Source organism: Chiloscyllium plagiosum, unplaced genomic scaffold (genome assembly GCF_037043375.1).
Source record: "Chiloscyllium plagiosum isolate Xiang-an unplaced genomic scaffold, Cpla_swu_hap1 HiC_scaffold_9, whole genome shotgun sequence".
Lineage (NCBI taxonomy): Eukaryota > Metazoa > Chordata > Chondrichthyes > Orectolobiformes > Hemiscylliidae > Chiloscyllium > Chiloscyllium plagiosum.
The window spans coordinates 62,377,133-62,394,150 of NW_028270147.1; the positions used below are offsets into that span (position 1 = coordinate 62,377,133).

Consider the following 17,018-nt stretch of genomic DNA (forward strand, 5'->3'; position numbering starts at 1 on the left):
TTACAATCTTGTTGGCCTCTATCATATTTTCCCTCAAAACCCTTTACTCCAATGAAAACAACCCCATGTTCTTCAACCTAACCTTGTAGCTAATATCCCTCTGGAGATATCTGTTAAGTCACCTCTGCACCTTGTCCTCTCATATTTCCTGAGGTGTGGTAAGTAGAATCAAACACACATGTTAACTTTTGGCTTAACCAGAGCTTTAAGTTCTTCATAACATCCTACTTTTGTATTTAATGTCTCGATTTATGAAACCCAAGATCCCGCATTCTTTGATAACTGGTCTTTCAGTATGTGCCATGCTCTTGAGAAATTCCAATCCCTTCTGTCAAAATACACCACTTAATGCTTCTTTGCATTAAATTCCATCCGGCACTTGTCTGCCCATTCTGTCAGCCTTTCACTATTCTGTGTCATTAGATTGCACTGTTTGCCACACTTCCACAACTTGTTATTGGCAATTTTGAAGTCTTCTCTGTATTCTGATATGTAGAGATTACCACTGTTTATCAGCCATCAATCAGATAAATAATTTCATAAAACTCACTGTTTTCTGTTCTTTGGCAATTTTAAAAGAATGTAGACTATATATTTGAATTAGTTTCCAGGTGCAACTTGATGGCAGCCTAAGAAGAGTGACTGCCTTGCTGTTTTTGCTAATATGGCAAAAAGAAAATTCAGGTATTTAAAATAAAGACACAAAATTCCAGAAGCTTGCAGCATGGTAGCCAATAACTGGGGTGAAAGGAAGTAGACTGAATGTTTCAGGTCTCATAAACCCTAAAATTATAATATCAGAAATGTTAACCTTACATTTCTGTCATCACATGCTACTGTTAGACTTCACTTTCCTTTAACCACACAGCATCAACATCGATTTCACTAGTTTCCATCTTCCTTCCCACCTATCTGCTTTACCCTCACCACCAACCTATCACAATAACCCCCCAACTGCATCTAATTATCGCCTTCATAGCTACTCCCCCAACCCCATCCCCACCCTCCTATTTATCTCTCAGCCCCCTTTCCCCACCCTCGACATTCGGTTGAAGGGCTTATGCTCAAAACGTCAACTCTTCTGCTCCTCGGATGCTGCTTGACCTGCTGTGCTTTTCCAGCACTATACATTTCGACTACTGTTCGTTTGCAGTTTGCTGAGGTGAATTGTGCAGAGTACCGTCTTAATCTATAAACCCAAACCCCCCTCGAAGGAGTCCAGGCTTCTATTTGTTTGGGACCTCTGTCATGAAAATATCTCCTGATGTTCTCTAGCGCAGACATGCTGATACACACACGTACAAATACAGTGACGGACACAATGGTACTCTCTTGAGTAAAGCTCATACAAGTTTCTTAAGAAGTAAGGCCATGAAGATTTCATGTTAACGCTTGGTGTGTTAATGCTTCTTGAGAGTTAATGTAAGATGAGAAAAAAGATAGGCTGAAGATCACATCCAATTCATGACTGTTCCTTATGCTGTTAAATTCTCATTCTTGATTTGCTTTCTCTTCTTTCCTCTGGAGTTAAAAGCTGAAATTGACTGTTGCAAATCTCTGGAGTGTTTGCTGTACTTTGTAAGTGCTTCATGACGTTAATCAAGATGAACTTTGATATTGTTATTTGTTGAGCTAATACAAAATGCCTGTGTGAGGGGTGCTATTAACCTAAAAAGGAAATAAGATGTTGTAATTCGTCAGATCTGAGGGAAACTTTTAAGGGGATAGATAGTGAGCCTTCAATTAAACTCTACCTTGCCATATCCTCAGTGTGATCCATAATTTCTGCATCCCATTTAATGCTTTATAAGTGCTGCTGACACTTGTTTCATGGAGAAATGTGGTGTATTTTATTTTAAACATAGAGTTAAGCTGCAAATTGCAAACAAGAGAAATAACTGATGAAGGATACACCCAAAACTAACCTTGCTTTTTACAGATATTAACTTTACTTCCATGTTTCCTTTGGCTTTTCTTTGCTGATTTATTCTCATTCAGCTAATTTGGAAGAGCTTTTTATAGATGTGAACAGTGTTTAGTTGTTTTTACTATAAATGGAATTTGTAAATACAGATCTGACAAACATTTGACACTGTTTGCTTATCAGGAATTCCTAGACTTGTTTGACATGCTTTTGTATCAGCCTCGTGCAAGCTGCTTCATAAAGTCCAAAACTGCTGTGTTTTTTTCATGGAATGTGGAAGTCGCTATTTATTAGTATTTATTGGCCAATCCGAAATTGCTCCTGAGCAGCTGCCTTGAACCACAATAGGAGATGTGGTACATCCACAGTGCTGTTAGGCAGGGAATTCCAGGATTTTGATCCAGTGACAGTAAGAGACAATAATATACTATCAACTTAGAATTAGGTCTGATTGGGAGGGAAATTTGCAAATAGTGGTCTTCCCTTGCACCTCGTGCCCTTGTCCTTCTAGCTGGTAGAGGTTATGGGTTTGTATGGTGGTGTTGAAGGAGTCATAGTGAGTCTTTTAGATGGTATACATTGTTGCCACTGTGTATTGATGGTAAAGGCAGTTAATATTGAAGGTGATAGATTGGGACAGAAATCAGGGGCCCAAGCCCTGCCTCTGACCTGAGTACAGCAGGTCCCTTGTGCTCCAGGCTCTTGTTTTTGGGCTATGATGTACCCACATTGTCCAGGCTGTGGTGCCAATCAACTGGGCTGCTTCGTCCTGGATGATGTCAAGCTTCTTGAGTATTTTTGGAGCTGTACTCATCCAGGCAAGTGGGGAGTATTCCATTACAGTTGTAGATAGTGGACAGGCTTTGGGGAGTCAGGAGGTGAATTAATTGCTGCAGAATTCCTAATCTCTGATCTGCTCTTGTAGCCAGTGTATTTATATGGCTAATCCATTTCAATGGTAACCCCGAGATGTTGATAATGGGGGAATCAGTGCAGATAATGCCATTAAATATCAAAGGGCAATGGTTAGATGGTCACTTTCTGGCACTTGTGTGAGTGTTACTTGCTACTTGTCAGCCCAACCTGGACATTGTCCAGCTCTTGCTGCATTTAGACACAGACTGCCTCCATACCTGAGGATTAGAGGAATGGTGATGAACAGCGTGCAATCATCAGTGAACATCCCACATCTGGCCCTCCGGTGGAAGGGAAGTCATTGATGAAGCATACTTTCCCATGCATGGCTATATTGCTTAAAATATTATGGACCCAAATCTTCTGAATACTATTGGAATAGTTTGACTGATGCTAATCACAGGAAAAAAAACAACTACCTCACTTACTCAGTAACATCTTTTCAGGTCAGAATTCCCGTGTTGGTTGCTCCCTTGATCCTCTTCTCGGAATCTTGGCAAACCTCCATGCATTGCAGGAGAGGCCAAGTGACCACCATGACTCCTGCCTCTCAGTTTATGGCATTGGCTGCCGTATTCTGCCAGTAGAGGACTTAAATGTTTCAGGATTTCTCATTTTGTAAATGTGAATGTGTCGTTGTGTAGCTAAATGAGGTAGATGAGTAAGATGGGTGGCTGCCAGCTGAGTAAAATGTCTTGGTAAGTGGTAGGGTAGCAGGTTGCCAGCTGGAGAACATGGCAGGCTGGCTGGGTGGTAAGGGGAGGGTTGAGGTTGGGTGAGGACTTGGATGGGAGAGGGGCAGTTGAAGGGATGCATCAGTTATATGGTTACCCAGATGTCCGAACTGGTTTTTATTAATCTAATACTTCCTGGATAACTATCCAGGTGAGTCAGTTAGAAATGTCTGAGGTTGATAGTTTCTGAGTTGGAGACTAATTTTAACCTGCAAACACACAGAAATAGGAATAGGCCATTCAATCCATCAAGCCTGCTCCACCATTCAATTAGATTATGGATGACCATCTACCTCAATGCCACTTTCCTGCATTATCTCCATAATCCCTGATGTCATTAGTCTCCAAAAATCTTAACGATTTCCATCTTGAACCTGCTCAGTGATTCAGCTGAAACACCAAGTAGCAAGTATACACCACATTCTCAATGTAGAAATTTCACCCCCTCTGTCTAAATGGCCTAGACTTTATTCTGAGATTAAATCCCCATGTTCTAGTTCACTTGCCAGTTACATCCACTGTGTCACAGCCTGTAAGAATTTTGGAAGTCAGTGCAATTATCTCTCATTCTTTGAAACTCTAGAAAATACAGGCCTCAACCTCTCCTCATAAAACAATCCTGTTATCCAGGGCTTTAATCTGGTGAAACTGCCTTGTGCTCCTTATATGGCAAGTATATCCTTCCTTGGCTAAGGAGACCAAAACTGTACACAATACTCCAGGTGCAGTCTGACCAAGGCGCTGTATAATTTCAACAAGACATTTTTACTCGTCTACTCCAATCCCCTTGTGATGAAGCTAACACACCATTTGACTTTTTTGTTGCTCATAGCACCTGCATGATAGCTTTTAGTGACTCTCAAACAAGAACACCTAGGTCCATTTGGAGACTAACACCTCCCAAGCTCTCATGACTTAAGAAATATTCTGCCTCTTTGTCTTTCCTCGTAAAATGGACAACTTCACTTTTATTCACACTATATTCCATCTACCATGTTCCTGCCTATTTATTTTGTATTCCTAATCTGCTTCTTTGCCTCTTTCTCACCTAGTTCTATGTCCTCAACAAATTTAGACGTGTTGCAGTTGGTTCCCACATCCAAACATTAATATAGATTGTGAAGAGGGAGGCAATGGCCCAGTGGTATTATGACTGGACTGTTAACCTAGAGACCCAGATAATGTTCTGGAGTCATGGGTTCGAATCCTGCCACAGTAGATGGTGGAATTTGAATTCAATAAAATATCTGAAATTAAGAGTCTAATGATGACCCCGAATCCACTGATTGTTGGAAAAACACATCTGGTTCATTAACGCCTTGCAGGAAAGGAAACTGTCATCCTTACCTGCTCTGGCCTACATGTGACTCCAGACTCTCAGCAATATAATTGACTCTTAACTGCCCTCTGGACAATTAGGGTTGGGCAATAAATGCTGCCTAGCCAGCGATGCCCTCATCCCATCAATACATTTTTTTTAAAAAAGCGGTGGGCATGTCACTGATTTTTATGGCACCCATTGATAATGGCCTGTGATCTTTGAGAATGAATATTTATTTATATTTTGTTTCATGTCTGCTAAAGAATTATTAGTTCATATTATTATATTGCTCCCAATCCCATGTGTTCTGATTTTGATTACTGACTTTGTGTGTTTACTGACTTTCTAAAAATCCAAATGTTTCATTGGTTCTCTCATTTAGACTACAAGTAACATCCTCTAAAACTTTGACAGGTTTTTTGAACATGATTTCTGTTTCATCAATTCATACTGATATCCAATTGACCTTTTCTAAGAGTGTGATTGACACATCCTTTACAATAGTTTCTCATATTTTCCCCACCACTGATGTCAAACTGGCAGATCTGTAGTTCTCCATTTTCCCTTGTTGTCCTTTCTTAACTCGTGAGATCACATTTGTTGCTTTCCAAGCTGCAGGACCCTTCTGGAACCTACAGCATTTAGAAGAATAGCCGTCTCCTTCAACACTCTGGGATATTGCTAATCTATTCCAGGGGATTTATTCACCCTAAATCCAATTAACTTTAAGAACTTTCACTTACTCCATGCAGTCAGACACAAAATAATTTTTTAGCTTCTCTGCTATTTCCTTATTCTCTAGTATAAATTCTCTTATGTCTATTAATGATGAATCCACATTCATTCTAGCTTTTTTAAAATTTTGCACCTACCTATGGAAAATGTTAGTTTGCCGTTGTTTCTGCCAAGCTTACATCCATATTGTGTATTCTGTGAAGATTGCATTTCTCTCTCACTATATGTAAGTCAAAACCAAAATAACTGCGGGTTCCAGAAATCAGAAACAAAAACACAGTTCTAAAGAAGGGTCACTGGACCTGAAACACTGAACCTGATTTCTCTCCTCAGGTGCTGCCAGACCTGCTGAGCTTTTCCAATAATTTGTTTTAGCACTCTATATGTAACTTGAACCCGCCCATTATTAATGTATTAACCAGGTTATATGCAAGGTAACTGGGTAATTTCCCATCAGAAATTAAAAATTTCTGGGCAATTCCTGCATTGAATCAGGCCTTTGAAGGGGCTAAAGGGCCTCTTCGTGTTGTGGCGTATGTCTGGTATCTGACAATTTGGAGACCGAAAACTTGGCATTGTTATTTAGTGGCTTTTCTTGCTGGTCTTGTGGTTGGGTAATGACCAAATAAGGAAAATTTAAAGTTTATCCCCAGACTTGACTGATCTTGGCCTGTCCAGCTGTAGGGAGGTTACAGTTGGCATAAATCTTTTGGGACTCGTTTAATTAGGCAAGACTCTTGCTTTCCTGATGGTTAACCATAGAAGTCTAATGGCAAAGTGAAGCAGGATTAGACCCAGCCACTGTACACCATGTGTCTATCCAGCTTTCTACACTTGCTGTATAGAATAATAACTAGAGTTAATGAAAGACGGTTACCACTCTACTTCAGTACAAGTTAGGTTTTCACAGTATCATGAAAACCAATTCACTGTTTCCTTTACAAACTCCCCCGCAATAATGAAGAAATTACTTTATTGAACATCCACTCAGCTCCTCCATGCCTCAGCTAGTAAATAGACAGCCTGCTGTTACACTATCCATGCTGTTTTAAAAGAAGAAAACCTTATAGACAAGTTCCAGGACTCTGCGTATTGTTTTTTCTCTTGATGCTACAGTCAAGACTGAGAATTAAATAGAGTAGTAAACAGTCTATAGCATAGACTGAAAATCAAATCCTTTGTGCCACACTTGCCCGTCTAATTGCATTTCCATGGTAAACATTACCCTTTACCACTGTTTATATATTTTCTGACTTCCAGTACTGACCATATCCTGTTTCTGCAGGTACTTCTTTGGAAACTGGCATGGATCAAATGAAAATGACCAACCAATCTGGAGACACTCCCCTGTAAGAAAACAGAAGAATGACAATGATCCCAAAAGTACGGAAAATGGGACTCCTCTTTTGGATGCAAATTCCCTTGAATACCTGTTTGCTCAGGTAGAATGAAACATTTTGCAAATAGGATTTATCAAGTTCAGTGGTTTCCTGGTTGTGAGGAACTTTAGTTCAATTTGCAATAGATTTTAATTCTTCAGTTGACTTTGTGTGCAGCTATAATTGTTATATTGCTGAACAGTGATTTTTCCAGATCCCTGAACTATGTAATGTGTGTACATATTGTCCAATAAATTAATGTGAACATTTTGTTCATCTGGTTGCGATGCTGCTGAGTGTACTAATGGTGCAGTTAACTTCTCAATGCTTAAATGCAGCAGCCACAGCCTCCCCATTGGCACTGTGGAGCACAAGGGCTGCTAACCTGTATTGAGCAAGCACCACTTGGTGGTCAAGAACTCCACCCTGCAATCACCCATGACCAGCTCATGGTTGGGGTAGGATGCTGTCAACAATTCTCCTTTTGTTCGTATTCATGATCAACCTTTTCAGAGATGTTATAACGTCTGAAGCAGTTGAGACTTAGAGTCCTAGAGATGTACAGCATGGAAACAGACCCTTCGGTCCAACTCATCCATGCCGACCAGATATCCCAACCTAATCTAGTCCCATATGCCAGCACTCAGCCCATATCCCTCTAAACCCTTCCTATTCATATACCCATCTAGATGCCTTTTAAATGCTGGAATTGTACCAGCCTCCACTGCTTGCTCTGGCAACTGATTCCATAAAAGCACCACCTTCTGTGTCAAAAAGCTGACCCTTAGGTCTCTTTTATATCTTTCCTCTCGCACCTTAAACCTATGCTGTTTAGTTCTGGTCTCACCCTCACCAGGGTTAAGACTTTGTCTACTTACCCTACCCAAGTGTATCACTGCACCACAGGAGTACAAATTCATAACTGCAGGATTTGAACCTAGCCATCCATACAGACTGGAACTCTAATCAGTATGTTAGACCAGTCAGCAATGTGGTTATTTTCAACCTGTTGTGATGGGTTTATAGCTGGTGTAGGTGAGACTTGAATCAAGTTCTTCCAGCTCAGAGACAGGGGAACTGTCACTGCACCACAAGAACCCTTAAACATCTTGAGCTGGAAAGAAGTGGAACCGACAATCTGTGATCTATAGTCACACGCTTTCCATTATGCCACTGACCTAATTGACAAAACAACTGTAGATATTTTTGATCAACTTGTGGAGGTATGTTATTGGTCTGCTCTGGAATAGATAGGACATGAGTCTAAGTATTCTGGCTCACTGGTACCAATACTACCACTACTGTACAAGAGCCCTTAAACAAACACCTCTACAATCCAGTCACTGCTCAGAACAGACCCAGTAAGGTCTGTGTACATTAATCAACCTGTTCAGTGATATACACCTCTGGAGCTGGTGGGATTTGAACCTAGGCCTCCTGGCTCAGTGTAGGGGCACTACCACTGCACCATAAAATATCCCACAGTTAACCTTAATAGATTCCTAAATTAGTGCATCACTTTGCACTTCCACACGTTAAACTCTGCCACAAATTTGTCTACTCTATTCCTTTATAAGTGCCTCCTCTCATTCATACAACTTACTGTGCCTTCTCACTTAGAGGTATTTGTAGAGATCTTTAACCAACATGTTCAGCGATGTTATGATACATGTGTAATGGAGTTCAAACCCAGACCTTCTGACCTAGAGACAGGGTCACAATCACAGTGCCACAAGAGTCCCCCATAGTCGTCATTTATAAGTATTTTGAATCAACCTGTTCAGAAATGTTGCTTCCATCACAGGAGGGACTTGAACCCAGGCCTTCTGTCCAGAGGCAAAAGCACTATGGGTGGCACAGTGGCTTGGTAGTTAGCACTGCAGCCTCACAGTGCCAGGGATCTGGATTCGATTCCAGTCTTGGGTGACTGAGTGATGTTTACACATGCTCCCTCTGTCTGCGTGCATTTTCCTGGGGACTCCAGTTTCCTCCCACACCGCAAAGATGTGCAAGTTAGGTGGATTGGCCATAAATTGTCCTGTAGCGTCTACGGATGTGGAAGCTAGATGGGTCAGCCATGGTAAACACGGGTTACAAGAAAAAGGTTGATGGGGGGGCGGGGGGGGGGCGTTTGGATGCCCTTTAAAACTTCAATGCAGACTCAATGGGCCAAATGTCCTCTTTCAGCACTATCGGGATTCTACAATTACTCCTGCAACACAAGAACTTTACTGTTTCTCCTTTGTAGATATTTTCTAATCGCCCTTCTCCGCGATAATATTACATACTACTGGAGCAGGCAGGATTTCAACACAGGGTTTTTGGCTCAAGAGCCCCCTGTTGGACATTAATAAGCCAGATAGTTACCCAACAATTAACAATGACATCATTAGACTCCTAATTATAGATTTTCATTGAATTTGAAATCATTGAACATTACCTGGTGATAAAAGTACTAGGCCAAGACCACCACCTATCAGTCCTCCTTTATCAAGTGATTCTGAGGACCTGTTTGGTTAACATTTAGAGAATGAAGCAATAATGAGTCTCAACAAGAAAAGGTGCTTGTCTTACAAACATTATGTTTAGCATGCTAAGTCCCAGTTACATTGGCTATTTAGACATCATTATTAAGGCTATCACGATCCAGAAATGACCCCTTCAGGATCTCAAAGTAAACTTCTCTTTTCTCCACCCAAGACTGTTTGGCATCACCAGATTAGGTGCAGTTTATTGCGGTCTTTGATATTAACTCTTTCAGAACCATGACTTGTACAATAGGAACTAACCCATGACCTCCGAGGTTTTCTTGTTCTTGTTTCTTTGAGCCTCCATTTCTGCACCTCCTGCCCAGAGAGAGTCAAACAAAGGAAGTTAGTCATACAGACAAAAGCAGAGAGAAACGTAAAGACATAGCAAATGGTAAACTGAGAGGGACAAAAAGTGAGTGAATGTGAAAGACGGCGACTGCTTTCTTGGCAAACTTTAGAGAGTAATCCTCGTAAACAACAGTGATATTGATGTATTTTTATTTTTTAATAATTTTATTTCCCTTTTCAGGGGCAGTATGATTTGATCAAAGGTCTTGCACCTGTTCGAGATCCTAAAAATGAGTTTGAATTTCATGAAATAGAGAATGAATGCCTGGGGATGGCCGTACTGGCCATGACACATCAAGCACTTCAACGAAAAATACCATTGCAAGAGATTTCCAAGGAAATGAGGTGAGATTGTGAACAACTGACATTGGGCAGAGATGTTACTTTGGAATATACTCTGTTACATGATAATTATTTTTAAAAACATTTCTTCTTGTTCTTCATCAAATTATTGTAAATTTTAAAGACATGAATCGGCCATTGGACTCAACAAGTCCCTTTCACAATTGACCTATATTTCTCCTGTCCACCATCTTACCAAATGCCTCAATCCTTCACCTCTTCAGAAAGATATTTAGTTGTTGCTTGAAGGTATTGTTTCTGTGTGCAGCAATGGTCCTGCCTGTTGAGCCCTCAGCAGTCTGAATGATAAAGTTTTATCTGTCTCCCCATCTGGCATTAACTTCCTAAAGGTTAAACTTGCGTTTCCTTGTTTTGAACAATGTCTGTTCACAGTTCCTGTCTACAGAACCTTACTGATGGTGTGCTGTGTCAGGGTTTTCTCTGTTGAATGCTGGTCAAAGGCCCAGTGGGTGGGGGAGAGCATCTTTTTTTATCCTGGCTTCATAAAGGAAAGTTGCATTCACTAAACAGTCACTTGTTGGCTGGCTACAAGGGAAGAAAATGCTATTAAGGTTGTAGATTGACAAGGGATCCCAGTCTTTTTCGATGAAGACTTGAGTGTCGATTCCCCAGGTGTTAAAATGGCAGAATGGAGTGGGAAATAGAAGCACTCTCTTTTAACTGATCCATCATTTCATTACTTCCTTATAGACAAGAAAGCATTTAAAGAGTCCAGCAAAGTCAGAGATATTAATTCGTGCCAGAAGTAACAACAAGACCACAAAATGATATTCTATTCTGTATCCTGCTGACAGCAAGCCAAATGTAGCATCCCAGCTGGGCATCTGTGAATGGGAGAGGAAATCTACCAAATGGTGTGAGGGGAGGAGAGTTAGTGCAGAATGATGAGGGATACAGTAGTGGGTGTAGTGTGCAGATAGTGGGGCTATGATTACCGCAGCAAGAGGGGGAGATGGAGAGAGTGTGACTGCTTGGGGAGAGAGAGAGAGAGAAAAATTTATCAGGAAGGGAGACAGACTGCACACAGAGGGAGAGTGATTTTGTGATCAGACCCAGTTTAAATATTTTGCTATCCGTGGCAGGGCAGATAAATATTCTGATATTTCCCGAAAGTGTGGCTTAATGGGCCCTATTTCTCAAATTTAAAACTTTATCCTCTCTTCTGCCCGTTGTGGCAAAGTTCATAGTGTGTCCATGTCTCTGTTTTCTAGCCTCACCGTGCTTAGCTCTGAGTGAATCATAGGGTGTTTATTGGTTTCTGAAACACGCTAACAATTGAGTATCATTTACAGTCTAACTGAATACACCATAGAGCTGGTTTACTTAGCATCAGTCCCATTATTGTCTCAGGATCCTCCCTACTCCACTTCCCCTTTTTAATTTACATGAATATATGACACTTTAAAATACAGTATTTGAAGTACAGGTAGTCCTTAATGAACACAATTTTGATGAACACAGTTATACTATAACATGGCTTTTGCTTTACTACCCAAAGTTCCAATAACATGTACCAGATTTGTAACTGCCTTTTTTACTTGAATTCCAACAGTGCTGAAGATAAATGCTCACTAAACCTCAGTACTCCTGGTTAAGTTCCAGTTTACTTAGCTTGTTTTGATCTTTGCCTATGTGAGTGACATCTCCGTCTGCATTCAAAACAAGTGGTATATTTAGACTAGTCAGGAAAGCAAAGACATTGTGGCGAAGAAAATCAGGAAATCTATTCAACTGAGTGTTAATTTAGGTGTGCTCTCTAGAATTGAATATGTGCTGAGTGAAACTTGAATATCCAAAGAGATTTAGATCTCACTGATTTGGCTTTATCTGCAAGTTGATCTAATCCTGATAAAACAAAAGCAACTAACAAATGAGTTCTGTGAAATCTAACTCCAGTAGTTTATGTGCATCCTGAGGTAACAGGGAGATTTGGGAAAACTCTTTCCTTCCTGGATTGAACATCAAAGAAATGTACCACTTGCTTTGAATGTATGAGGATTTGAAAAAAAAAATCAAATGATCTTGATGTGAAACCTTTGCATGCCAGTCATGAGTGGTTTGAGTGCTTTAAAATGAGAACCCTGCCTTCCAGACCCAGATAAGCAACCTTGTATATGAGGCAAGAGACATGAGAAGATATTCAGTTTGTTTATTTTCATGTCAGCTCTGATGTTTTATATTAGCTTTATGCTTGCATTTTGATGTTCTGGGAATAAATCCCAAACAGTTATATGGGTTTCCATGGGAAAATGTGTTTCGAATGATGCCGTTTCACTTAATGCAGTGATATTTAGGAACATAATTAGCATGTTAGTCAAGGACTACTTGTAATTGTTTGCAAATCCTCACTGGAATAATGGCCAAATGATTGGAAACAAGACCCTCCTCCACTTGTTTCTCCTGACACATGTACTGTGGTTCACTGGGTTCTCCTGACTAACACATTGCAGGCGCAGTTTTTCAGGCTACTTATAGCTGTGCTAATACTTGCAATCGATGGAAGGATTGACAACAGAAGACTGAGAGGTGTTGCTTGATTTCAAGGTACAAGGAATGCTCAGCCATCTCCCGCTGACACCATTGCAAAATTTAAAATGGACTGTATGTTGTGATATGTTGAAAGATACCTCCAGGCACTTGTTTACAAGCCACTGTTCTGTGCTTAAGCTATTGTTCTTGAAATCATATATAAGTGTGTGTCTGAATGAGTAAAGGGGAAAAAAAGAGAGGTGGAAATTGGGTTCTTTGAGGGAATCCCATCATGACCTGAGACACAAGGAAATTCATTCTCATTTTAGACTTCTAGTGAGGCATACATGCAAGTTGATGCTGGACAGAGTAGGCTGTTTGGCTCTCACTTCTGTGAGGACAGCTTGTTTGGCAGCCAGAGAACCAGAAGATTAAATCCCTTTCTCCAGCATCGCCATCTGAGATTGCAAAAGCAACAAAGATCAACAGATTGGAAGTCAGTTAGTGAGATTTACTCGAGACTAACAAGTAAGATTTACGGTAATTTAAAACTGCAGGTAGAAGTGACCAGGTTCAGTGTTATCTTGCATCTGATTAAGTACTGACATAGACCAAAAAACATACAGTAAGTATATTAAGGTGGAAGTATGATAAGGGGAATGGTTTCATTTTATTTTTGAAGAAGATCGAAGTGGAAGTTCAAATAGAGTAGTTGTATGGTATGAGTCAGGCTGAACACCATTCCTTGTGTAATTGCTTCTCATTGTGTTCCAGTGAATTGTGTTAAGATGCTGTAACATATAAAGTGGTCTTACCACTAAGACCAATTAAATTAAAATAGGGGCAGGACTTTATTATCAATGACCATTTGGATTTATATGGCACTGTATATAGCAAAATGTCCATAGGAACTTCACAAGATTGTTCTCCTACAAACTTTAACACTGAGCCACATGAGATGATGTGAAGACAGATGTCCAAAAGCTTGGTTATGGAGTCAATTTTAAGGAGCATCTTAAAGGAGGAAAGAGGCACTGAGAGATTTAGGAAAACAATTCTAGAGGGTGAGGCCCAAGCAGCTGAATACACAGCCTTTGGTGGTGGAGTGATTAATGTTAGGAATGCTTGAGTTCAGAATTGGATAAATGCAGATCTTTCAGAGGAATGGATTTTAGAGATACAATAATGGCGAAATTTGTTAACCAGAATGAGAATGTTAAAATTGAGTTCTAGCATAACTGGGAGCCAGTACAATTCAATGAACACAGGAGTGAGAGTGAAGGGCGTGGTTCTTTTAGATTTTTTTTTTAGATTACTTACAGTGTGGAAACAGGCCCTTCGGCCCAACAAGTCCACACCGACCCGCCGAAGCGCAACCCACCCATACCCCTACATTTACCCCTTACCTAACACTACGGGCAATTTAGCATGGCCAATTCACCTTCCCTGCACATCTTTGGACTGTGGGAGGAAACCGGAGCACCCGGAGGAAACCCACACAGACACGGGGAGAACGTGCAAACTCCACACAGTCAGTCGCCTGAGGCGGGAATTGAACTCTGGTCTCTGGCGCTGTGAGGCAGCAGTGCTAACTGGTTCAATTTAAGATGTCAGCGTTTGAATGCCCTTCTGGTAGTGGAAGATAAAATGTGAGACACCAGCTAAGATTGTGTCAGAATAATCATATCTAGTGGTAGCAACAGTTTTCAGCTGTGCATGTGCTAAAGTTTAACTTATTTATTTCTTCCTGGAATGTGAACTTCACTTACAAGGTCAACATTAATTGCAATATCTTTAATTGCCCTGTTGAAAGTGGTAGTGAGCTGCCTTAATGAACCTCTTCAGTCCTTGGAGTATAGGGGCATCCACGTTTGGTGTTGTTAGGAAGGAAGGTCCAGGATTTTAACCTAGGAACATGATATTAGTTCCAAGTCAGGAATGTGTAAATGTTGGAACTTGCAGTTCATGGAGCTTCCATGCATTTGCTGCCCTTAACTTTGTAAATGATAGAGGTTATGGGTTTAAAAGGTGCTGTCAAAGGAGCCTTGGGAATTGGCCGAGGTGTAATTTGTAGATGGCACGTAGATGCCATTGAGTGTAGGTGGTTGGAGGAGTGATTGTTTAAGATAGTGGCTAGGGTATATCCCAAGTAGGAAGAAACTGTCAGTCAGTGTCCTACAGACAGGATGTCTAAAGACATACAGGAGTACATATGCCGAAGGGCAGACATAAAAGGGAGGTAGGCCACAAATTTTCAGTGACCACATTCAAAATTTGTTCAGCTGTCAAAGCTTTGATCACTGGTAGCTTTAGAAAGAAATGTGTCTCCCTCCTCATGGCTGTATTGTTTTTGAAGGCGTAATGAGGACTGTAGATGCTAGAGATTAGAGTTGAGAGCGTGGTGCTGAAACATTACAGCAGGTGAGGCAGCATCTGAGAGGGGAAATCGATGTTTCAGGCAAAAGCCTTTCCTCAGGAATCTGTATTGTTTTTGAAGCTGTTTTTGTCACATTGACTGCAATGTAGTTATTAATCAGATGCATCTTAACCTTTAAAATCCATCTAATGCCTTTAAATTCTGACAGAATTTCATTTTTTTTTTAGGAACATACTTTCAGTGGGTTTTTTTTGTTCGTAATATTCAGATTGTGCCTTTTAAGGCAAGTGTAGACAAACCTGAAGGATGTTGATTTACTACATGGTACTTTGGAATATCCATGGCTGCAACACCAAACCTCATATTATATTGTGGGGTATTAAGTATTGACAGCATATCCCATTGAGTTAATTTGGATAAGAACACAAGTAATGGGAATTAATGCTATTTCACTGTGACAAGGTAAAATAAAGGACAGGTAAAGTAAATTATTGGAAAATACCATTTTTATTCCTTTTCTTTCAGTTACAAGCATTACATTCCTGAAACGTTGAACAGAAGCATCAAACAGCGAAACATCCTGACCCGGTGTCGAATCAATAATGTCTTCAAAAACTTCCTGAAAGAGTTCAACAATAGGACGGTGTGTGATAGCAACGTATCCCCTCATGATCTCAAGGTCAAGTATCTGGCTACCTTGGAGTCCTTGACAAAGAATTTTGGAATGGAAACATATAAACCCACAAGTCTATTGATCTCAGCAGAAAATGAACGGGTAATGTCCAACCATGAGCCCATTGAAAAGGAACAAAAAGAGAGAGAACATGAGGTGATGATCGCAGGAAGTATAGGAATAAAATGGAGACGTGTACCAAAAGAGGTAAGGGCCACCTTGAAACATGTTTTTTCTGCTCATTTCCTGAAAGAAAGATTGCTTTTGTAGTTCTCCAGAGTCAATCATCCTAATGAATGAAGTGTGGGAGAATAATAACATTGCTATTCCTGTCAGCTTCTTGCAAGTTTTAAAAGATAGCAGATCTTTCAACAGATCAAAGGGCAGACTCTCAAATAGTCTGCATAATTTGGTTAACTACTGCAGGGTTAATATCCTATGTATGCATGGCACATTGTATTGTCTGTCAGCTTGTTTCCTGTATTGCTGCCCTATGCAAATCACTCAAAAAATCTTATGGCTCTTTTATTGTTGAATGTGAAAATAAATTACCACACAATGTGCAAGTGCTAATATGGAGAATGGTACTAGGTAGCAGTTAAGAGAAGGTAATTTATTCCCCTTTGGAGTTCAGATGACTTAGCACTGCCTCTACTACCGTGAATTAAATCAACTAACTTGGAGTAGGGACCATTTCTGAAATCATGTATCTGCAGAGTATGCAGTGCTGTTTGTGGAAGTGGGAAGCAGTTATTGGAATATTTTTGTGGAAGTTCTGCATTTTTAGTTTGCTTTTTTGTTATATTTTCATGAATGCTCAGCACCATGTGACAGGAAAAGAAGCTGGTAATTTCATATTGTGCGCAATCTTTCTCAGGATCTTTGCAGCCAGACAAGTTCTTGCACAATATCCCACAAACAAAAACAAAACATTGAGTAAAAACATGGAAGTATGAGACGGGAGATAGGTTTCAGTGTCAGACACTACACAATTCCTCTTTTGAGCTCTAAGATCCCCCTTGTTTATCACTGGAGCTTTTCCTCTGAATACCTCGGTGAAATTGATCTTCACTGAGCTTTCCATGGATAAGAGGATTTGGGTGGGTTGTAGAACAGGTTGCTAGTTAGTCCTTCTCATTTCTTTTGTTACCTTTTAAGATCAAGTTTGCCCTGGCCCTGTCCCCTTCCCCTGCAGTACATCATAGTAAATATGAATTATTACTGACAACCACATTAATAATGTTCAGTT

The 17,018-nt window shown here is 40.4% G+C and overlaps 1 protein-coding gene across 1 annotated transcript in view; it reads left to right on the forward strand.

Annotated features, from left to right (window-relative positions):
* Positions 1-17,018, forward strand: part of jak1 (Janus kinase 1) — a 123,424-nt gene that overhangs the window by 59,986 nt on the left and 46,420 nt on the right. Inside the window, exons 4-6 of the mRNA XM_043699443.2 lie at positions 6,915-7,071; positions 10,069-10,232; positions 15,622-15,976. Of these exons, the coding sequence (XP_043555378.2) occupies positions 6,915-7,071; positions 10,069-10,232; positions 15,622-15,976 (676 nt within the window). The remainder of the gene's footprint in view (positions 1-6,914; positions 7,072-10,068; positions 10,233-15,621; positions 15,977-17,018) is intronic.